This window comes from Neomonachus schauinslandi, chromosome 15 (genome assembly GCF_002201575.2).
Source record: "Neomonachus schauinslandi chromosome 15, ASM220157v2, whole genome shotgun sequence".
NCBI lineage: Eukaryota > Metazoa > Chordata > Mammalia > Carnivora > Phocidae > Neomonachus > Neomonachus schauinslandi.
This window is the reverse complement of record NC_058417.1, coordinates 27687411-27711647: the sequence shown is the minus strand read 5'-3', so window position 1 is coordinate 27711647 and position 24237 is coordinate 27687411. Positions and strand designations below refer to the sequence as shown.

General features: G+C 45.1%; 1 protein-coding gene across 1 annotated transcript in view; it reads left to right on the top strand.

The window, feature by feature from the left end:
* Nucleotides 1-15976: 15976 nt before the first annotated feature.
* The window catches only part of LPO (lactoperoxidase), a 25338-nt gene continuing 17077 nt past the window's right edge, over nucleotides 15977-24237 (top strand). The window contains exons 1-3 of the mRNA XM_021704237.1: nucleotides 15977-15999; nucleotides 19910-19987; nucleotides 21118-21205. Coding sequence (XP_021559912.1) covers nucleotides 19912-19987; nucleotides 21118-21205 — 164 coding nt within the window. The 5' untranslated portion in view covers nucleotides 15977-15999; nucleotides 19910-19911. The remainder of the gene's footprint in view (nucleotides 16000-19909; nucleotides 19988-21117; nucleotides 21206-24237) is intronic.

Below are 24237 nucleotides of genomic sequence, written 5' to 3'. Positions count from 1 at the left end.
TGAGTCCTGGATTCGCCTTTTCTCACCACGCCACACTGCCTTCCACTGAATGCTGAGAAACCTTGCCCTGAAAATCGGTGGATGTGACTCACAGGATGCACCCATTCTTCCCAAAGGAGTCAGGGAAGGCGTTGGCGCTTACTCAGACATGAAAATATATTCTTGGAAGAAAACAAAAAAAGTGTCAGGAGTTATTAGTCCTTGTGTTGGTATTCACTGAGCCAGAGGAAGAAGAAACAAGAAAGCTAACAGTAAAGAAGGAAAATTTGTTATTATTGAATTTGTTATTATTGAAGGGTTTTTCCCCCTGTATGTGTCAGTTCCGGATTTTTAAGCCACCTTAAGATACTCTACTGGCCTCCTGAAAAGTCAACAAAGTGCTATTCAGAAGTCATGCTTCATTGGACTATCAAAGCAAGTCCCATCATAACCTGGAGTCTGGTTCCCTGGCACCTTGGGGTATGTCAACAGTTACCAGCCTTTGACATTTGTCACTCCCTCAAAAGACTAAGCAGTTGTCCTCTGAACTCAGTAATCTCATGCCAGTTTGATTATATGGCATTGGGAGTCCTGGGCAGCATGGCTGCTGTTGTGTAACACCAAGGACTCACCGTAATAAGAGCGCCATTTACGTGGGATCTAATACAGCCTGGGCGCTCTGTTTGCCTTGTCCCTAATCCTCGAAGAAACCCCTTAAGTAGGCATTGTTATTGCTATTTAATGGATGAAGTCAAGGAAGGCCAGGGCTTAAAGGGTTTGCTAAGGTTGAACTCTCCTAACGGGTGAAGGAGCTGGGATTCCAGCCCAGGTCCGTCTTTTGAAGCCTAAACACCTTCCGCTCTGCCTTGCAGCCTCTCACCTACCACTGAGCTCTTTATTCCATAAGAGCACGCAGTCTCCAACGTGAGAAATAATTATTTCAACAGATGGAACTATGGAGGCTTCAGAATACTAGCTCTTAAGAAATGGTCTAATTTTTCCTTTTCTTTTTTTTTGGTTGAAATTTTTATTTTTATTTTTATTTTTTTATTATTAACATATAATGTATTATTTGTTTCAGGGGTACAGGTCTGTGATTCATCACTCTTACACAATACACAACGCTCACCACAACACATATCCTCCCCAGTGTCCATCACCCAGCCACCCTCTAATTTTTCCTTTTAAAATTGTAAATAGACGACACTATGCCACATGAACAACAAATGACAAAGGTGGAGCATGCATCAAGAGTTTAGTTTATAGCCAAATCAAACTTATAGCAATGTCAAGCTGACATAATTATAAGAAAAATAGGTACTGTATCACATGGCATGGAAATATAAATTATTTAAGGAACCATAATTGAATTATTTTTATACTGATAAACTAGATTTTTATCTTTTCTCTTTGTTTACTGGTTATCTGTATATCAGGATTCTTAAAACGGGGGTCCATGAGTGAGGTTCAAGGGATCTGTGAACTCTTTCCGTAGAATTTTGTGGGGTGCATTTTCTGGAACAAGTTCATGGCTTTTATCAGATTCTGAAAGAGTTCATACTATAATATAGAGAATGATGTGCTCCCCGCCACACTTACATACTAACATCTTGTTAAGAGTCAAAAGTTTGGATTACACAGTATAAAGACCAAAATCCCTTGAACCATCACCAGCAAACCTACCACCCTCATCCCCAACCAGGATGGTTCAGAGTTGACAACAGTGTTTTCCCTAAAATAACACCATCATTTGGAGAAATTGTTTCGTTTAGAAAGCACTTGTACAAGCCATCATGAAGGGTTAGTATTATCACCTCCATTTCACATATTTATAAACCAATACATTAATTAAATTTCTCACATGACTAGGAAGCATAGAGCCTGGACTTATATTTATAAGATGTTCTGACTCAACTCTGTGAGCTTTCTTTTGAATTGTGCTGCTTCCTTAGATCTACTCCCACCCCAAGTCCTTCCCTAATTTTTTCATACCTAAACCAGTGCAATGCGGAGCCACATCAGAATAGCCCATCACACTTCCTTTCCCTTCCCCAGTTGGTGCTTTATAGCTCACTTGGGCTGTCCTCACTATAAGACTCCAGGAAAGCATAAGAAAAGGAACATCACTATAGTTCTTCAAAAACTTTTCTGGGTCCAGCAGTGTCCATGCTTTGTGCCTAATAAATATCCCTTGAACTCACCGTGGTTCCAGGAAGAAATCCTCCTGAATGAAACAGTCTTATGAGGAATAATAGGATTGACTTCTGCTTTACTCTCTCTCTCCCCAACTTTGAGGATGGAGGAAGGGGCCATGAGGTATAAACATTCCAATTATAAATCAGAGATTGTCCGATTAGATTAAAAAATCCAATATATGTTGCCTACAAGGAACCCACTTTAAATATAAAGATAGTTTAAAAGTTGAAGGATTGGGGGTGCTCCGGGTGGCTCAGTTGGTTAAGCATCTGCCTTCAGCTCAGGTCATGATCCCAGAGTCCTGGGATCGAGTCCCACGTCGGACTCCTTGCTCAGCGAGGAGCCTGCTTCTCCCTCTGCCTGCTGCTTCCCCTGCTTGTGCTCTCTCTCTCTGACAAATAAATAAATAAATAATCTTTTAAAAAAAAAAAAAAACAAAAAACAAGGGGCACGTGGGTGGCTCAGTCGTTAAGCGTCTGCCTTCGGCTCAGGTCATGATCTCAGGGTCCTGGGATGGAGCCCCACTTCGGACTCCCCGCTCAGCAGGAAGCCTGCTTCTCCCTCTCCCACTCCCCCGGCTTGTGTTCCCTCTGTCGCTCTCTCTGTGTCAAATAAATAAATAAAATCTTAAAAAATAAAACCAAAAAAACAAAAGCAGAAATATATCTGGAAAAGTCCAAGTATTTGGTATTTAACATCTAAATAATTTTTCAAGAAAGTATAATGGAAATAAGGAAATATCTTGAACTGAATGAAAAGGAAAATACAATGTATCAAAATGTTGGGTATGCTTAGAAGGAAATTTATAGGATAAAATGCTTCTGTAGGGCGCCTGGGTGGCTCAGTTGGTTAAGTGACTCCCTTCAGTTCAGGTCATGATCCCAGGGTCCTGGGATGGAAATCCCATATGGGCGGGCTCCCCCTGCTCTGCAGGGAGCCTGCTTCTCCCTCTCCCTCTGCCTGCCACTCTCCCTGCTTGTGCTCGCAAATCAGTAATCTCAATTTCAATTTTAATAAACTAGGAAGAAAATTAAAACCAAAGTAAGAAGCAGGGAAAGAACAATAAATATAAGAGCACAAATCAATTAAATAGAAAACATAAAGACAAAATCTTTTTTTTAAAGCCACTTCTGGAATGGTAGAGGAAGAATCTCAAAAACTGACTTCTTCACAAAAGCCGTGAGAACACTGGCAACACTTATCAACATCAACTTTTTCAGAAATCTAGAAATTAACCAAAGGCATGCAATAATCCAAGGAGCATTTATTCAAGCAAAACAGCCAAATTTCAGTAGGAACAGTGAGATGTGTGGCTTTAATTGTCCTATTTCCTCTTTCCTCTCCCCAGCTCAAGCTTACTGTGAATAGCCTTTTCCCCTGGGCGGGAATGTCAAAAGCAATGACATGGCTTTTGTTTAATATTGCAGTTGCTTAATAGTGCAGCCACTTGAGGTGATGATAATAACTGAAACAACCAAGAAAATAACCGAAAACTTGAAAGGAAAAACTGGGGACTGATGTGCCCATGGGAGTTTTCAAAAGCTCAGATATTATCTTGGAAATCTAGAAGGCCACACACACGTGCAGGGTGGTGTGTATATCCAGGGAAGACATGAGATGCCTGAATCTATTATATCTATATCTTTATCTATATCTATATATGAGAGATAGCTTATATATGTATAATGTTTGTATGAAAAGAATTTTTATATAAATATGTTCAAAGAACTAAAGGAAACTATGTCTGAAGAACGAAAGGCATGTAATGAAAATGATGTCTCACCAAATAGAGAATATCAGTAAAGAAATATAACTTATTTTTTTTAAAGAAACAATATAAATTCTGGAGTTGGAGAGAACAATAAATGAAATGAAAAATTCACTAGAGAGCCTCAGTAGCACATTAGCACTGGCAGAAGAATGAATCAGCAAACTTGAAGATGGGCCAATTAGTTAATCCCATACCCAGACCTTGGTTTCTAACTACCATACCATTCTCCATTACAAAGCTATCAGGGCTCATTGGAGAAATGATCGATTCCCTGAAAGAAGCAGAATGGAACCTCTTAGGCACCTCTGGGCTGGGGAGTACCCATCAGCCAAGAGCAATCCTGAGATAGGTGCGTGTATGGGCTGTTGACAGTTAACATGCTCAGCAGCTGGTCAGGGGGAGCTGGGCAGGGCACCAACATCTGTTACAAGTACGTTTGAGGGAGGTGATCCTAGGAAACACTGGCATGGGAGTGGGGCTAAACCCAGGCCAACTTACTCAGGGCATTCCTTACCCTAGCCTCTTCCAGGCAGTGTACCAACATGTGGAATAGGTGGGACCACGTGGGTATTTGTACACTGACATTACCAGAGTTGGTAGGAGAGTAAAATAGGTCAGCAGTACCCAGAAGCTCAGCATCTGAAGCAGTTCCTTCATATGCCCTAGTCAGATCTCAAATGACTTTTCCCAAGAAATACACTCCATTTCTGATAATTAACTGCTTTTATCTTGGGCAGCCACAATTTCCCTACAGTGTGTCCCAACAGGTTAGCCCAGGTCTTCAGTGACATGTCAACACTTGGAGAAATAGGAGTGTTCTAAATAGTAGGACTCTGATGACATTGGCTTCTACGCTCCCCGCCCCCACCCCCACCACCAAGAAGTTTCAATTTTTAGAAATACATGGACTTTAAAATTCACCTTCCATGCTCCTCTCTTTCTTGGTATCCTCCTGGAAATACAAAGAAATTAATGTCGTCAATAAATTCTAATAAGTGGCAGAACTTTCTGCCAACTGCGGGATTCTTTCAAGTTTAATTTTATTAAAGTGCACTGACTTTTCCTCAAATCAGCAATGATTTTTTGAAAGTCTATATTCATATCTACACAATAATTTTGAGTTGTTTTTGGCTATTCTCTCAAAAAAATCATTTGGCCACAGCTGCTGGGGTTGAAATTAGGTGGTGATGCAACTTGCTTTGAGTAAGGATTCTCAGCAACACGGTCCGAGCCCCTAAGATATGGTAGTTATGAGTTTGCTTCACAATTCATCAGTTAATTCACTTCATTCATTCATTTAACAAATATTTATTGAGGATCTTCTATGTGTGGGGCACTGTGTTAGTCCCCAGGGACATACAATCTCTGACCTCATGGAATTATTATGGTCCAGGTAGAGAGATGGAGAGTAAACAAAAAAGTAAAACATGTACAATATATAGTGGTCAGTTCCATGAGGGGAAAAAAAGCAAGGAAGGATGATAAGAATTATGGGATAAGAGTTTGAAATATTTTTTAAGGGAAACCAGGAAAACACTCACTGAACTGTGATATTTAAGTAAATACCTGAAGATGGTAATGGCGCAAGCCATGTGGATATCTGGAGAATGAGCGTTCCAGGCAGAGGAAGCAATGCATAGCTGGGTGGTGGAGCATGGGTATACATTGTATTTATTCTCAACTGTATCATGTGAGTAATCACAATAGTAGACGTTGTTAAATTAGATCTGGCTTCAAGTTTCCACTCAGCAAAGCTGATGAGAAATCCAGTGTCAGTTGGTACTGGCAGCCCTTCCCATTCCCTGGACTCAGAGTAATGTCCCTGTGCCTTCGAAAGACATCTACTCCATCATGGTCATTACTGGGATGGTCATGGCCTGCACTCTCACAGGAGCGAGCTGCTTTGTGTTTGTCATGTCCATCTTCCTCATGACTAACTGGATCCCCCAGGACCACAGCCTTAGGGATTGGTCCCAGGTATCCATGTGCCAACAGTCAGAGGTCCTGCCCCATCTAGGAAAGCTGAATGGGAGCTAAAGTTCCCTACAGTGTGTCCCAACAGGTTAGCCCAGGTCTTCAGTGACATGTCAACACTTGGAGAAATAGGAGTGTTCTTGGTTTCTTGGTCCTACATCTCCCAGGTGACTAACAATCCCTCCAGCCCTTCAATCTTCAGGAATCCAAGCCATCTCCTCTCTACTTTCCCTCCTCCCCTGAGGACCTCAGTGGAGTTCCCTAACCTTTGTGAGTTGGTTTGTCAGTTGTGGTGGTGGTGGTGGTGGCATGTGATCCAATTCAGGCCAGTAAGATGTAAAAAAGTCTTGCCAACATTTCTGGGAAAGCTATTCTTTTTCTTCTGTGAGATTCTCTGCCATTCTCTGAGTGTGGTTGCGTGCCATCTTGCCTCCAAAGGAAGGATAGAGTAGAAGTTGGAGAAGGCAAAGCCAGGAGAACTGCAGGGTAAAGGAAGCCAGAACAATTGAGTTAAGTCAACCCTGAAGTCTGCCTTATCTCTAGACTTCTGGTTAGAACTTTTTCTTTTTTTATATATATTTCAGATTATCAAAAATATGTTGGTTGCACAACAATGTGAATACATGCAATACTGAACTGTGCACTTGAAATGATTAAAATGGTAAATTTTATGTTGAGTGTATTTTATCACAATGAAAAAAGTTACAACAATAGAAATACGGAACTAATAACAACTACTTGTGTATCTAGCATCCAACTTGAAAATTTCCCTATTAATTAGGCCAACGTGAGTTGGATTTTTGGTGACTTGGATGCAGCAAATGCATGCTAAGTAATGCAGAATTTGGTGGCACTAAGTAGGAATGTTGCAATGAACAGATCTTAAACTTGATGGAATTGGCTGATCTGAAAAAATAGGGCTTGATCATGGGCTGGAAAGTTAGCAATCCTTTTTAGGTGATTGTGATATACTTGGTTTATCTGCCTCTTGAAATTTAATGGGCAAAAAAAAAAAGTCATCTAGGGATCTCGTTCAAATGAAGATTCCAATTCAGGAGGTCTAGGGTGGGGACCGAGAGTCTCCATTTCTAACAGGCTCCCAGGTGATGCCAGTGTTGCTGATCCATGGACCATGCTTTGAATAGCAAGGAGTTAAACCAATGTACCCTTGAAGAGGGACTATATACCATGTAGGCTCAGCAGGGAGCCTGCTTCTCCCTGTCCCTCTGCTGCTTCCCCTGATTGTTCTCTCTCTCTCTGTGTCAAATAAATACATAAAATCTTTAAAAATAAATAAATAAATAAAATTTTAAAAATTGTTTTAAAGAAAAGAAAAAAAAGAAGCATCCAGCAAAGAAGCAATGAGCTCCCCAACCCAGGGGTTTTAAGCAGGGACTTGGTGGCCATCTGTCAAGGATGAGGAAGAGCGGTGTTTTTCCAGCTTTGATGTAAATAGGTACACCCTGGTGATCTTGTGAAAAGTGCAGATCCTGAATTGGCAAGTCTGGGATAGGGCTTGGGATTCTGTATTTCTAAACAGCTCCCAGAAGATTACAATGCTGCTGATCCTTGGACCACACTTTGAGTATACAGGATGCAGTGGGAAATCCTACAATAGGTAGAAAGTTCAACTAGGTTATTAGTTTCCAAACCTGCCTGCATGTCAGACTCACCCAGGAGATTCATTAGAAATAAGGCTTCTTTAGCTCCAATGACAGAGATTCAAGTTCTGTAGATCAGGAGCAAGGCCTGGGCATGTGTATTTTTAACAAGCTTCCCACTAATTCAGACAGTGGTTGGGAACCACTGAACCAGAAGCTTCCTAAATGTATTTCAAACTCTAAGCTTCCTTTTCTCAAGAATCTGACAAATATCAATCAGGATGGGACAAAGCCAGGTTGACAGTGATTCTCCCACTGTATTTACATATTAAACAGCACAAGGTCAAAACATTTCCCTGTTCTAGGAGCCTACATTTACACTCACTCCCTTTCCTAGGAACTTGGCATTTTCCATCCTTTTGCAAAATTACTTCCACTGTGCTCTCAGAATAGCTACATTATTGATTTCTTGAGCTCCATCAACCCATGGTGCCACAACATAATTATGTTAAAAAAAGGAACCTCCACCATTGGTTTCTTGGAGAATTTTTCCAAAGACAAAAATAGCAAGGAAATCTAGGCCCTGTGTGACACATTGAAAATATCCCATAAACATGAATAATCCAAAGGGGCTTGTTAGAGCCATGATCTCTTGCTCCAGATGCAGCTGCGAGCCAAGAGTTGCAGAGCCCTAATCTGAGGCTATAGATTTTTATTTTGTAGATTTAACAAATTCCAAGAGGACAGAATCACAGACAGTGATTCCTGTTTTTCTTACCTGCTCATCATCAGTATCCTCTCTTGTGACAGAGTCACATACGGAAGGATTCATGGAGATGGCAAAGACCTGGTCCTAGGCCTTGGGGCTGGAGAGAGAAGCTGGACATTCCCCGCGTGGCAGGGGATCAGAGAAGGGCCAGTGAATTGGTAGGATGCAAAATCCATGGGCTACAGGGGATAGCCTGGAAAGACACAAGCATTAGGGAAGGCCTGTAAGATTGGCCCTCGCAGGTGCCTTAGCAGGTGGGCACAGGCCTGGAGGAAGAAAATAGGCATGCAGGGGGCCGTTTCTGGGTGATCTGCCCACAGTCTCATCAGTCAGGGTTATGTGTCTCTCCAGTGTCCCCCCCAACACACAGGGTGTTCTCACTGTGGGCCCCTCTGTCTGACACTTTCTTTCTACTCCTCTACTTCCCTACTTGAGCCCACTTCCCTTCATACCTCCCTCCAACGTCACCATGCTCAGGGTAGCCTCCTTCATCCTCGTCTATGCCACATGCCTTCAGAGCATATGTTCCCTTATTTTCTGCCATATCTCACAGTTGTAGTTACATGAGTAAAAATGTGATTTAAAAAAAAAATTACTCCCAACTCTAAGTTCCATGAAGGCAGAAACCATGTTGATTTTGAGTCCCAAGGCATCCCCAGAACTTAAGAGCCCAGCACAGGGTAGGCACTTGTTCCATAAATGAACAATTATCTTTTTATAAGTCTTTCTGCTCCACTAACCGATGAGCTTCCTAAGAGGAAGAACCCAGACTCAATTTAGCTTTGTATCCTCAGGTAACCCAAACAATTGCTCAATGCATACTTATTTGGATTATACTGAACAGAATTAAATGATCAGGAGTAGCAGTGCCCCAGGGAGTGGGCTAGAGTTCAGAGGGGGAAATTCCAGGGTTTGGACAGGAGAGGTTAACAGGCCATCAGCTCAGGGGCTGTTAGCACTGCAGGCTGGTTTTAAGACGTGAGGCTAGGAAACCCTGCGAGGCTGCTTTCTGGGGGATGGGTGTCACCACCACCAGACCCACGGGGACTTCTGAGAGGGGGACTTCTGAGAGACCCTAGCCTGGGTCGCTGGGTTCAAGAGCAGGAATCCTGTCTGCGCCAGGTGCTGTCCCTAGGCTGTGAACATCCGAAGCTCCCCAAACGGGAAAACCAAGAGCTGGCTCCTCGGGGGACAGGGTGGTCCTCATGATTCCCATCACCTCTCTCTTTCTCATCAGACAGCAAGCAGGTCACAGAGGGGTCCCACAGTCACCAAGACAGACAGGAAGTCCAACAGCAGAAGCCAAACAATTTTTTTTTTTTTTTGCCATTTCCTTCTTTCACATGGGTGACATGCAACCCGGCATTGAGGACATGGGATTTAAGCAGGTTCCTTTCTTAGTTTCAGCTTCGGACCCTGCTTGGGACTATAACTGGAGATTCCGAAAACGCCGAGGGAGCACGGAATGTGACGCCTCAAGAACAAGCTCACACTGCCATGGCTGCTCACCCCCATGGGCTCAGAGCGCCTCTTGACAACCATCTCTCACATGTGAATCGTGCTTCATGTGTCTGCACACGTGATCGCAGGTGGCCCTGGCAGCACCCCATGATACAGGCTGGTGCTATCACTCCCTTATGCTAGCGGAGGAAGCCAAGGCTCAGAGACCAAGGGACCAAGTGACAGCTACTGAGCAGGGTTGTTAGGACCCAGTGAGACCTTCTAACTCACTCCAAGCTCACTCTCTGTGACTCCAAGCTGGCTGGATGCTTCTCCAGGGGAGCAGGCATGGCCCAGAGATCAGAGAGCACAGACGAATGTGTCTCTTTTAGCTGGATGTTAAGTAAATTTAATATTTTTATATAAAAACAAACACAGATAACTTCTGGAGTAGGACACGAAAGCACAACTCTTTAAAGTGAAAATGCAAGACATCAAACATCTAGCTAATAATAATGTAACAATGTTGGTTGATTAATTGTGACAAATATACCACAGAGACATGTTAATCATACTGGAAACTGGGTGTGGATATGTGGAACTTTGTACTGTCTTTGCAGTAATACCGGAAATCCAAAAGTGTTCTGAAATAAAAGTTCTAGTAAAAATGTGAGATATTAAAGGAATTGTAGGATCTCAGGTTCTGCCAGGGGTACCTGCTCCTGGTCCTATTTTGTTAGAGGTACACAGAGGTGATGTTTGAAAAGCATCGCCCCATGCCCAATTGTTTACAGAGTAGAAGGACATTCTACAGCGTCCTAAAGAGTCCGGATTTCTTAAGAGAGGAACAAAAAGGCAGAACAGTAAGGATTCTCTCACTGCCCTCCCCAGGCCTCTGTCCCTTCTTAGCACAGTGAGAAGAATGACAGGCAAATAACCACTGAGCCCACCGCAGGTTCCCACCAGAGTGGAAGGGATTCTATTATAGAGTTGGCTTAGGCACCTCACCCTATTCTAGCCTCTACAACACGTTATCCTTGCACACCCCCAAATCATCCGGGTGGAGCCCCAGCAAGAAGTAGTGAGAACTCATCCCCTTACAGTAAATGTGAGAAGTACACGCCTTGGACCCAGCAGGCACCACCTGCGAGTGGTGGGCTAGTCAGCAGGCAGCTGGGTGCCTTTTCAAGGATGTCCATTCAGGACTCCAGCCTCCATCCATCACAGAGACCTATGGATGCAACTTTACAAGACTAGGGGCACATGGGTCCTGCTGCTTCTGAAAGATTCTTCAGCCATCTGGGAAATAGGCATTGAAGTTCCACTTTAAGGTTGTGAAAGGAATTCAAGCTGCTGTTTTCCCCCAACTATAAAAGGACCAAGACTCAGAAGTTCCTTATGATCACTTGGCTCTATTTCTGTGCATCTTAGGATGGGCAGCGGGGCTCTAAGTTGGGGAAAATGAAGGGGAGAAGAGAAAAATCCAGAAATGATTTCCTCTAGCTACACCTTAAAGAGTCACAGTATTTTAATCAGGCCAGGAAATGGTTTCCAGAAACAGCTTTAGAACTAAGAGTCAAGAACTTGAACTTGAATGACTAACTTAAGCCAAGGGTTACCCCATGTCATCATCTTTATAATCAAAACAAATATTATTGATTGCCCAATAGAATTTAGAGCTCTTAAGATATTGATAATCTAATTCTGGCAACAGAAAAATACATAAAGAGATAGTAACTAGGAAAAGCGAAGGGGAGAGAAAGAACCAATGGGCAGTGCTCTCAGGAGCTTGGCAGATAAGGAAGACTTCATAGAGAAGATAGGGCTTGAGCTAAACATGGGGCTTGGACAAGAAGAGAGAGAACAAGTGAGGCATGGAGGATGGCAGAAGGAAAGGCATAGGAACAGGAATGTGCATAGCCTGTTGGAGAAAAGGAGTAGGTGAGTTTGGCTGGAATGGAGATCTTGGGTAAAGGGTTGATGTGTGATGGGCTAGGGAGATAGGAGGAGAGGCAGGATAGAAACTTCATTAAAACTTGAGACTTTGTCCTTTGGGTAGTGGGAGTTCTGCGGTGAAACCTCCAGCGTAGAGGAGGGCTGGGGTGGAGAGAAGTGGTGGCAGGGCGACCAGTGAGAAGGTGTGACACTGCAGCAAAGCTGAGGTCATGCAGAGCAGAACCGGAATGTGAGGAAGGCAAAGAAATGACAGATGCAAGAGATTTACAAAGGACAAATGGGTAGGAGTTGATGACTGAGATGTGAGACAGAAGGAAGAAAGAGAGAAAGAAAAGGAGGAGGGGAAGAAGGAGGAGGAGGAGAAGAATAAAAGCATCCAGGAGGATTCTCTGGTTTCCAGCTGGGGTGACTGAGAGAATGATCACATTCCCAGCAGAATATTTCTTCCCCTTTCTCAACAAGATTCTTCTCATTCTTTTATTTCAGTTGTCCCTCAGAACTAAAGAAAACCCCGTCCCAGCTGGTCCTGAAAGTGAATAACATGGGATTCTGGTGCCCTGTTTGTGCAAAGAGAACCTGAGGATATGTGACTTGTACAGGATTGTACAAGGGGGCAGAAGCAGATGGGTACTAGGACCTACTGGATCTGATGACAGAATCTTAAACTTTAGAGCCTAAGGGAAGCACCATGGTTATTTAGTGGATCCACTTCTCTTTTCAGATAAGGAAACTGAGGCCTGCAAATGAAGAGTGACTTCTCCAGGGTCACACAGCCAGTGAGAAGCAAGCTAAGACTAGAAGCTGGCTGGCTGAGTCTTACTCCAGCGCTCCCTGCTTTTTTGCTTGTTGCTTAGTGTTTCGTGTGTGTGTGTGCGTGTGCGTGTGCACACACATGCTTGCTTGAGCCCCGGGGGGGCGTTTATTGGAGTAATATTTTCTCTGTGGATTTACCATAAAACATACCTCATCAGACTTCTCACATAATAACGATAATAATTTAAGGTTGCTTTCATTGAAAATCCTGAGTTTATTTGTGATGTGTATGATAGTTAGCTTATCTCCCCATCTCTACCCCGACAATGTCTGGATTTATTTGGGGTCAAATTGTCTTGGCTGAACAGATCTGTTGCCTTTTTCATTTGAAACAAACTTACCAAATTTCATCATTTGTAAGCTTAGAAGAGAGAGGATTGAGAGTAAGAAAAGAAAAAAAAAGGGGGGGACAGACATAAGGCCAGGTTCTCAATGAATATCCAAGAGGACAGAGAGTGAGAGGAAGGAAGGAGAGACAGAACTCTGGTGGGAAATGGGAGAATGGCCTTGACCGAAAAAAAGGATTTTCATTTAATAAAGAGAAAGAAGGGACAACATTCTTCCCACTCCACCAAGATTCCTGGGGAGGCCCTGAGCAAGACCCAGCCCTTCAGTTCCCAGCATGCTGTGGCTAGTTGGAAAAACTCATTGATACTAAGTTTGCCACTCAGAACCCTTAGGTTATACCAATCTCAGAAATCACCAAACATCCAATGAATCCCCCACTACAAAATACTTAGAAAAGACAATGGAGTTTTTTCTTGTCTCCTAAGGGAGGCACACAAATTATCCCAGACATTTTTATCTTCCACAAATCCCTCCTTGCTCTGAAAGGGGCTGCCTGGCAATGTGACATCATCCCTCCCAAGGGCCTGTGCTGCCCAGAGACAGCATTCAGAGAAGCCTAGTCATCTCCACCCCACTCCAGAGGCCAGGATGGCTTAAGCCAGAGCACCTGGGTTCCTCCTTCTCTGAGATAGAACAAATGGATGAGGCACAGACAGGGTAAACACTGGCATATGGAGGGGCGTCTGGATGACTCAGTCGGTTAAGGGTCCAACTCTTGATTTCAACTCAGGTCATGAACTCAGGGTTGTGAGATAGAGCCCTGTGTGTCGGGCTCCATGTTCAGTGAGGAGTCTACTTAAAATTCTCTCTCTCCCTCTCCTTCTGCCCCTCCTCTCCACATAGACACACTCTCTCTAAAATGAATAAATAAATCTTTTAAAAAAACAAAAACAAAAAATGGCATATGGAGCCATGCTGGGGACAAGAAGTCTGTTTGGTGTTCTGGGAAACAACAAAAGGAAATGCATTTTAGCCAGGAAAGAAAAAAATAACTTGTCCAGCTCTGAATGACAGCCAAACCACTGGGAGATGGGTGCAAGCAGACAGCTGAGGAAGGGACTGGCTAAGCTTCCAAGGAAGATGGCACCCAAAACGCTGGGGATGTGGGGAGGCCATGGGACAGGGTGAGAGCCACAATCACCTCATAGAAAGAGAGTGGCCACTTTGTCACTGACCATGAGTGTCCCTTTGATCAGCCAAAGGTTTTGTGTGCAGCATTCAGAATTCTAATTCTGGAAGGTGATAAAAGAGAGCAAACCATATCTGAGGTCAGATGGACTCTATCTTCATTGGGTACTCCCAGCAGCTGCTGCTCTATTACTAAAATATCTTGGAATCTCTGTGCTTATAAGTGAGAATCTGTTGGCCTTTTTAGCTTTCTACTGGACTTTCTGTCCTCCTGACTCCATTTCTCAGGCCAGTTTGCCATTCCCTAATACGGAGACATCTAACTGTGCTAAACAGATTTAACTAGATTGAGATAAGTCCATGAAAACATGTCATCACATGTCAGCAAAGTTCTGAAAACACAACTTAGCCACAAGACAGTTATATGTCCACTGTGACTGCCTCCAGGTATATTTCATGCCAAGAACAAAGGAAGGACCATAGAGGTCTGGAGCTGACACTGCCCCATCCTTGCCCATTACAAAAAAGGTCAGGTCTAGGACATATCACATCTTGTCATAAGATGATCAAGACCCAGGGACAGTCAGACCTGCCTTTTGCTGTTACCCTGACTCCAGCAGTTCACTGTATATTGCGCCTAGGAAAGTGGTGTTATCCCATAGGTCTTCTAGAAGAAATTTCCATCTCGAAATCAATCAAAACCAACTAGGTCAAGATTCATCTAAAGACACAGCTTTGTTAACCCATAAATCATGAAACTCAGAAGCGAGAGTCTTGAGAAACATGCTCCAAAGTTCAGGGAATGGTCAGACAAAGAAAAACAATGCTTGGCTGAGGAACAGAAATGTCTTTCAAAGAAAACAAGACGAGCCTGACGTCCCTCGCTCATGTTTCCTGGACAGCTGCCTTTTTCTGAGATGCCCAGCTCATTTTTCTGGGCAAATCACAAGAGAAGCAGCTTTTAACTACATTCCATCAGCTGGAGAAAAGGGATATCACTTTTTGGAAGGCAAACCCAGGGGTTTGATGTTTGGTTGTTGAATTTCTGACAGTCTCCCAGAGTATTTTCAACCCAAGGTAAAATTTCATAAAGAGCTTATGTTTTAAATTGTCTCTCTGTAAAGTACATTTTGATGAAATTTCATTTTCTCTGAACCTTCCTCTTTCTTTCCTGTGTGGATCTAATGAACTTGAAATTTCAAACTCATTGAGGTAGGGGTGGTATATAATATTATATTTGGGCTTTAAATCAATACATTTCCAGATATTAGTGTTTCTTAATGGGCCACCCTATAGAAGGCATGAGGTCATAGAATCCTAATAATTATCTAAACCAACTATCAATTTTGTAACTAGAGAATGTGACATACCAGAAGGTGAAATGTCTCACCCAGAGCCATATAATGACAGAAGCAGGGACTTAATCTACCACTCTGGCAACAAGTCCAGAGTTCTCACATCTCTGGTGGCCAAAAAGGGGACAGTACTTTGAAATTTTGACCAAAAAAAAAAAAGTCCGCATTTTTTAAATTAAATTTTTAAATTTAATTTAATTCTTTAAATCCAAAGACAAATCTATCTGCTTCTACAGAGAAGAGGGAAAGATAAGGGAGGGATCAAAGGACAGTGAATAAATAAAGGACAGTGAATGGGGAAGAGAGCCATTCAGTTGTTCCTAATTTTAACAGCTATTCAGATCCCACAAAGAGCTCAGAGTTTGGAGTTTTGCCTTCCATGACTGCAGCAGGACCATGTATTTAACCTCGAAAATGGGAAGAAGAGGTTCTGCTTTACTCAGTCAGTGATATTGCGTCAACCAATCCCTGCAGTTTCCTCGTGCATCTGCCTGGAGTCACAGGGTGTTTCCTGCTGAATCTGAGTGTCTCCTCCTAGCCACATCAGCCCCTCAAATCTTTCCTTCTGGGCCTTTCCCAGAAATAGGTTCTTGGTGGAAGCTATAAAACATCAGCTCCTCCCAACAGATCAACTCCGTGGCTGCTACCAGAGGCCAAGGCACTTGGCAGGTAAGACTCATTAACTTTAATCTTTCCTGATTTCTGCAAAGTTGATGATGAAATTTCCTAAAGGCTTCTCAGAAAGCTTGGTACTGCATTTGGACTTGTCTTCACTGGGTATTTTCTGATGCCAGATTTGGCTGCCACCATGGCAGTTCATCCTTATTTGGTATAAGGGAGAATGTGATTAAATCTACTGTGGGGCAAGCCAGCTTTTCCGAGTCTGAAAACAGTCATAGAAAAATAAACTTTTAGGTCTGGAGGGTACCATAGACCTCTCACCCACCCTCTTTAGAAACTGAAGCCTAAGAGATAACACAGAGGGTTGGGGATAAATAGTAACAGAATGATGCTCCGTATGGTGTTCTTGAGACTAATGTGATATCCTGTGACATTCTAAACTAGAGTGAAAATTTTGCAGTGTTTTAAGGGTTCCCTAAGTCCGGGCTCTCAGATCTTTATCTTGTTTCCAGCATCGCATGCCTGCTATTTCCAGCATATCTGAACATCTAGTTATCCCTGAATGTCTAGTCCCAGGTGTCTTCAATACCCTTGTGGACACCCGAATCTCAATCAGACATATGAATTGCAGCAATATTAGTTGGGCTTCACTTTGGGAGAATGGAGTGGTTGAATTATACTGTGTTTTATGTGATTGGGTGTTCCAAACCCTGTGGCTGAGGTGGGGGATTATTTCTTCTAAAGAGATCTTGGTAAGAATTTTTCCTCACTATTTTCCTCTCATTCCTGGAGCTGCTCAAGGGGTAATGGTGGTGTTTGTTGGTTTTCCTACTGGCTCATCCCACCACCCTCAACAGAGCTCTTGTCACTCATGGAAAAGTATCCCACTGATTCCTTCCCTTCTCAGTCTTTCCTGCAGCCCCTCTTGGTGACTTCTCAGCAAATCTGAAAGCCTTTCTCTGGAAGGCCTTGGTACTCAGGGTGTGGTCTGCAGACCAGCAGCATCAACATCACCTGGGACCCTGTTGGAAGTACAGGCTCTCGGGCCCCTTCTATGACCTTCTGAGCTAGAATTTGCATTTAATAAGGTCTCCAGGTGATTAGTAGTCACATTAAGATGTGGACTAAGGGACCATCACCACCCTCACCCTCTGCACCCTCCAGATGCTGAACTTCTTCTCTGTCCAGGAGTTTCATTCATTCAGCATATACCCAACACCTATTATGTACCAAGAGTAGGCTTGGGCATGGGAAAAAACAAAAGTAAATAAGACATAGCCCTTGAGGAGCTTATAGTCTAAGAGGGGAGACAGACATGAAAACAGTGATATGTGATATGAGTAGAGTACTAGGGGAGGACAGGAAGATGAATGACCTAACCTTGCCTGGAGAAATCTGCTACACTTCACAGAGAAGGTGGCATCTAGCCTGACTGTTGAAGAATGAATAGTTCATCGGGCAGAGAAGGCTCTTCATAAGAGAGTGTGAGTTGAGGCAAGGAATTGTGGACCAGCCGGCCATTAGAGAGGCAGAGGCTGTGACTCTGTTTCCAGATAATGCTTCATGTCACAGGGAAGCCTCCAGACTTGGGAAATGATTTCTTCACTGAGCCTGATGATAAGAATGTGGATAAATATCCAAACATCACAGAAGCCTCTTGTTGACCTCTTACACTCTGAAGCCCCACGTCCTCCACCCTCTGCCCTGCTTGGCTCTGGATACAGACAGTGTCCCTCCAGTCATCCAAAGATCCTCCAGGATCTTTTAGCACACCTTTTTTTCCAGTGCAGTGGCATGAACTTGCGTTTGCCTGGCTCTGCTTTCTGTCCTACATCCTTCCTTCACGCGCACCAGGGAGGTTGGCCAAGACATGGAAAATAATTTGACTTTGGTCTTGAGGTCCCTTCCCTACTTCCCAGTGAGGGGAGTATAAAGGGGGTTCCAGGGAAAGGAGAAGAGAAATGAGCATCCAAGTTGTTTTTCCTGTTCAGATTTCTCAACTGTCATGTCTTCGGCTATGATATTTTTCTTCCTCAGTCTATCTCAGATGATGCCCTTTTTCATAGACTAACATTTTACTTTTTGTTTTTAATTTATTACTAGTCATTGAAAGAGTGGTGTAATGAATACTTGTGTGGCCTCTTTAAAAATCAATGATTTGGTTGTTGCCAGCGGCTAGGGTAAGAGGGAAAAGGGAGTTGGTCTTCAGTGGGTATAGAGTTTCAGTTTTGCAAGATGAAACAGTTCTAGAGATCTGTTTAAAACAGGGTGAATATGGGCAACCCTCTCGGGTCCCCTCCCTCTTGGGGAGCTTTGTACTCTAAACTTTACTATCACTCAATAAACCTTGCCTTTGCTGCCCACCAAAAAAAAAAAAACAGTGTGAATATACTGGCCACGACTATACTGGATGGTTAAAAATGGTTAAGATCGTAAATTTTATGCTATGTGTTTTTACCAGAATTTAAAAAAATATATGATACTTTTTTACTCCAAATCCATCATTTTTGTATGCCTGAAAGGGCAGATTTCTGCTGGCTCAATGGTCCTCTCGAGTCACAAAGAGGAGGACTATGGTTCTACTTGGGGTCATAGAAGTGTAAGACAGGATCCCACTGAGGGCCAAGCCATTTGAGAACTCCTTTTGGAAAAAAAACAAAAGTGCCAAGGAGAATCTTGGCCAGAAAGGTATTTATTCATACCTGGCCTTTTTTCTAGAATTAGCTTACAAAACGTATATTCAACAAGATAGAAGTTGGTAGGGGAATCATAGAAGGACAGGGAAAGATTGGGGGAGTGTTAGACCAAAACTACCTGGTCTAGATACACAGTTCTCTTCTGGGCTGGCCTAATTCAAGGGGAGAGTATCTGGAGGGTGTCCAGAAGACCACCTGGGTGGCCCCTCAGGCAAAGCTCCAGAACCACAGTTTCTCTTAGGGAGCTTCAAGTAGATATGGAGGGGGCAGCCAATCTGAGATGTTTCCCCTGGTGTGATTCTGGAGTCCAACCAGTGAGTGCACACAGTGGGGAGAACCTGTGTCCACGTGTGAAACCTAAGAGGCCTGTCAGGAGTATGGTCTAAACACAGCATAATTCCATCTGTATGCCATGGGCTCGTCCCTGGGCTGAAGCTAGAATGTCCTCAAAAGATATTTTGGTTCTACTCCACCAAACCTCATGAACACTCTAAGCCCTAAAGCCCCTCATCAGCAAACAAAGTTGCATGAATTTTAGTCCGATGACTTAGGTTTAGGGTTAAAGCTCACAATGAAGGGGTTAATCTAAGAGCTAGAATCTCTCCAGGTAGCTGGAGACAAGCTATGCGCTCAGGTGAGCCCTGAGCTTTGTCACAACTTCCATTCCTGTGCTCCCATCATATTGGCTCTTTGAGGAAGGGGGAAGCCCCTGCTGATTTCTGAAGGGAGGAGCTCAGTGTCTGCTTCCCAGTCACACTCCCCTGATGCAATACCTCCTCAAGGGAAGGAGGGAGGGGAACTCCAAAGCTGTGTTCCAGGTTTGGTAATAGCATTTCTCACACCTGTGACCAGACAGGTGTGGGACCTCAGGTCACAGGCTGTCGGGGCAGAACCAGACTTCCTGGGTCACTTGGTCTGACTCCCTCACTTGGCAGGTCAGGGGCCCAGAGATGTTAGGTAACCTGCCCAATGTCACAGAGCTAGTTATAGCAAATGCAGAAGTACAACTCAGGACCTCCTGACCCCAAAGCCTGAGTTCTTTCCCTTCTAGCACTGCCTCTTTCCACATCTGCCAGTCCCTGGCATGGGTCTGCACAGATGGTAGATGCTGACTTAGTTACTGTACTTTTCCCTTCTCTGCTCCAGTGTGAGGGCATCTGCTGTTCCCTGGGCCATCTCTGCTTTACCATCCCCTTTCTGTGACTCAGTCCCTCCCGTGGGAGCTCTATAAGGCTCACACATGATCCTCGGTCTCGTTTCAGCAATGCGGGTCTTTCTCCACCTCCCAGCCCTTTTACCTTCCCTGACCTTGCTCCAGGCTGCAGTGTTGGCCACAAATGGTAAGTGTCTCCCTGTATGGTTTCCTGGGGCTGCTGTAACAAAGGACCACAGACTGGGTGTTGTAAGACAATAGAAACTTAGGGGCGCCTGGGTGGCTCAATTGGTTAAGTGGTCGACTCTTGATTTCAGCTCAGGTCATGATCTCGGGGTCCTGGGATTGAGCCCCACGTCGGGCTCCACTCTCAATGGGGAGTCCGCTTCAGGATTCTCTCTCCCTCTCTCTCTGGCCCTCCCCCCACCTCTGGAATAAATAAATCAATCTTAAAAAAAAAAAAAGACAACGCAAATTTATTTTTCAACAGTTCGGGAGGTTAGAAGTCCAAAATCAAGGTGTCAGCAGAGTCCTGTTCCTCTGAAGCCTCTAGAGAAGAATCCTTCCTTCCCTCTTCTTAGCTTCTGGTGCTCCAGCAAGTCTTGGTACTCCTTGGCTTATAAGCTCTGCCCCTGTCTTAACACACTTCTCTGTGTATCCCGTGTGTCTTCTCCTCTTGCTGTAAGACCACCAGTCACTGGATTTAGAGCCCACCCTAATCCCGTGCCTTTATGACCTCATCTGAATTAATTACATCTGCAAAGAGCCTATTTCCAAATAGGGTCACATTCTGAGGCTCTGGCTGGACAGGTATTTTGGGGGGGATACCATTTAACCCACCAGACTTTCCTTTTTCAGAGAATGCATCCTGCCCCCCATGTTCCAGACCCCAATACAAGTGAAAACAAGAAGAAATCCTACCTCTACCCTATGCCATCCCCTTCTCTACTTCAGGGTCCTGATCAGCTAAGCCCTTTGATGGATTCGCTTAAGCATCTATCTCACCAAGAACCAGAAAAATCCCCACAGCCCAGTAACCCAAGCCAACCTGAATGGTCACCCACCTTAATCCCATCCCTGGGTATTCTTGTGGACTCCTGAGGAGCAATTTTGACATCTTAGCGAGGCTCAGAGAGTATTCTTCCCATTCTGTGCTTTTCCTCCTTGAGTATTCTTGTGAATGTTTCCTAATCTCCATCTTCTACCTGCTCGGATTTGAGGGGTGGGGGTGACGGCCGAGAAAGAGGGAGGCAGAAGCAGAGGGTATCTCGGAGGAATGGTGTCAGATATTCTGCTCCTTGCCCCTCCCCCTCCCAGCACAGACCACCACGACTGCTGTCATCTCTGATGCCGTGAGGCAGATCAAGATCCAAGTCAACAAGGCCTTCCTGGAATCCCGGACCAGGTACGTGAGATGCACACACCGCGTACCTCCCCTCCTGGGCTTTCTGTTAATGACAAGCACATCTGGGCCAGCCCCGACAAGCCAGTGAGCAAAGCAGTTACACAGGCCACGCTACCACCCCCCTACCTCCTTGGCTTATAGTGTGTGGCAAGTAGGAGTAATAGCCCGTAAGTCCTAAAAATCCTCAGCCTGTAAATCACCTTGAAGAGAATGTCTGATCTAATCCTGTAAGTACTTCCTTCCACGTGACTGAATGTTTCCTTGGGTCATTCATTCCAGAGTCTCAGAAAGCTTGTGAGTAGAATTTCTCCATTCATTCAACTAACATTGACTGACTTATGTCCAGTTGCCTGGAAGCAGAATCTGAGACGTGGATTCATGTGCAGGTGACTTATTAAAAAGTGTCCTCAGGAAAGCTGTGAATGAAGTGAGGGGGCGAGCTGGAGAGGTCAAAGGAAGAAGTTAAGCAAGGATTGGCTCAGTAATCACACAAGAAGGGTGCAGGTGTGAGCCTTCAGCAACTGCACCCGGGGTGGCTAGGGGCGCAGCACCCCAACCCCATAAAAAGATCCAAGGGTGCTTGGGGACCCCACACGGTACCAGCAGAGTGAGCCACCCTCCAACCACATGTAGGGGCTGGGGTCTCCGAAATAAGCGATGCACGCTGGGTCCCTGCCCTCAGGATGCCCATCCAGCTAAAGGCAGACAAACAAGAAGAACCATTGTGTTGAGCAAAAAGCAACCTTATTCCTTCCTCTTGCGTCCCTTTGTGCTAGAACTGGGTCTTCCTTCCTCCTTGGCCTTTGAATGAACTCTTAAGCAGTCCCATAACTGTTCTGCTGACTTTTAAATGACAATATGTGCTCTGGTCACTTCTAGTCCCAGGAACAGTGTCCTTTCAGGAATTCAAATGTCAGCATAAGGAGACCAAGCCCAGAACTTCTCACCTCCCTCAGCTCAGAGCTGTGTGCGGCTTATCGTGAGAAAGGGAGCACAGTCTGCTCATCCCTCTTTCCTGGGCTCCCCCCTCTCCCCCGAGCACAGGTTTCTGACTCCTTAGGGGTTACGCTGGGGAAGGGAGGAGAGATACCAGAGGACAAGGTCTAAGTCACCTCACAACTTAGTGCCTTGAGGGAGTCAGAGGGTCTTCCCCACCTCAGGCACTTGTCAGCTCTCTCGGAGATTCTGCTGCCTGCTCCCTGCCCCAGAGAAGTTTCTGGCCAGTAGCTTACAGCTCCAACCCTCAGCCCAGAAGCACCTGGCTCACTCTCTCACTTCCCCACGCCTCTTGAGTCAGGTCCCTTTTAGGCAGGCTCCAGAAGACGAAAGGCTTTGCCCTGCTGCCTGAGGCTGTGTGGACTTTGCCCAGGGCTGCCCTGTCTGGCTCACTCTCTCTCAGGTGCATAGTGCCAGCCACCTTTCCTTGAGGCTCTTTGGGAGGCATCACGCACTGGCCATGACTCTAGGACACACAGTCAGGCCCCCTCTTGAGGCCCTTGCCACCCGAATTAAAGCACAGAGGAAGCCCCATGGTGGCAGCAGGGAAGTGCCTGGGACTTCAGCAGCCATCTCCAGAGGAACATTCTCTCTCCCCCCTTAACTTCAATCCTTGTATAGCCACAAGGTGGGGATAGAGGAAAAGCCACAAAATCAGGGTTCCTCACCTCCTTTGTGAGTTGTGCACGGGGTGACAAGCCCTGCTTTGGGGCTCATCCTCCCTGGTTAGTTCTTGGACTCAGGGGCCTCATGGAGACATAAAGAATCACACAGAAACATCTCCTTACATGAACACAAACAATCCAAGGAGTCATGATTTGTGAAAAGAACAATGAGGGAAATACACAGAGCTATGGTTGCTACTCGAGGTCAGGGATCAGGGAAGCCTGATGGAGGATGAGAAGCCGCTAGCCAAGTAGAGAGCCAGGGGGATAGCATCTTTTCCCCAAGCGGGAAAGAGGCTTAGGGGGCTACGAAGGCCAATGCTGGTGGAGGTGGAGGTCAAAATGATCAAATAGCATGGTTCAACCTAAGGCTGCTGCCATTATCCTCATTTTATGGATAAGGAAGCTGGGTACAGAGAGGTTGAGTAACTTGCCCAGGGGCGCACAACTAGTAAGTGGCAGGCATCACAACAGGAGTCAAAACAGCCAGGGTTCAAATCTTGTGGTAGGCAAGGAAGAGCACACACAGGTGAGATAGAGACGTGGGTCCTGAGGGCCATAGAGTCAGAAAGCAGATTAGTGGTTGATGGTAGGGGGGTGGGGCGGGTGGAGGGAGCAGGGGAGGAATTGGAAGCGACTGCTTAAGGGGTATGGCGTCCCCTTTGGGGGTGATAAGGATGTTTTGGAACTAGACAGAGGCCGTGAAGGCGCAACATTAGGAGCACGTGTGCAGTAAGCAGATGGATTCATCCATGTCTCGGGGTAAGCCGATGAAAGGCTTTACCATGCAGAGTGGCACGGTCTGCCTTTCCTTCTAAAAAGTTCACTGTCGCAGCTGTGTGGGGAATGGACAGGAGACAGGGAGAAGGACGGGAGCCGGGTCAGGAGGCTGCTGCAGCCGTCCAGATGGGAGGTGATGGTGGCTAGGGTGAGGGTGCAGGCATGCAGATGGATAGACTTCTTCCCAAACCCTGACTGCTCCCACGGAACACAGCCCTGAGCAAAGTAGGAGGTAAGTCCCCGGGGTGGGGGTGGGGGTCAGCCTTCAGGCAGGAGAGCCACACAGAGCTCAGGGCAGAGGAGGCGGGGAGGAGCATGGAGAACCTTGCGTGGGACCTTCCAGGCGGAGCCCTACAAGGCCCAGCACCCCACCTTGTTTCTGGGGTGGAGGGCCCTTTGGGTCCTGGCTCATGAGGATGGTGGTGCTGATGCTAACACACGTGAGCGTTTACTCTATGCCCGATACAGCTCTAGGTGCTTTACGCTCCCTCCTGCCCACAATCCTACGAAGGCTAACTCGCCCAATATGAAATAACGTGTTGTTGAGGTCAAAATGATCAAATAGCATGGTTCAACCTAAGGCTGCTGCCA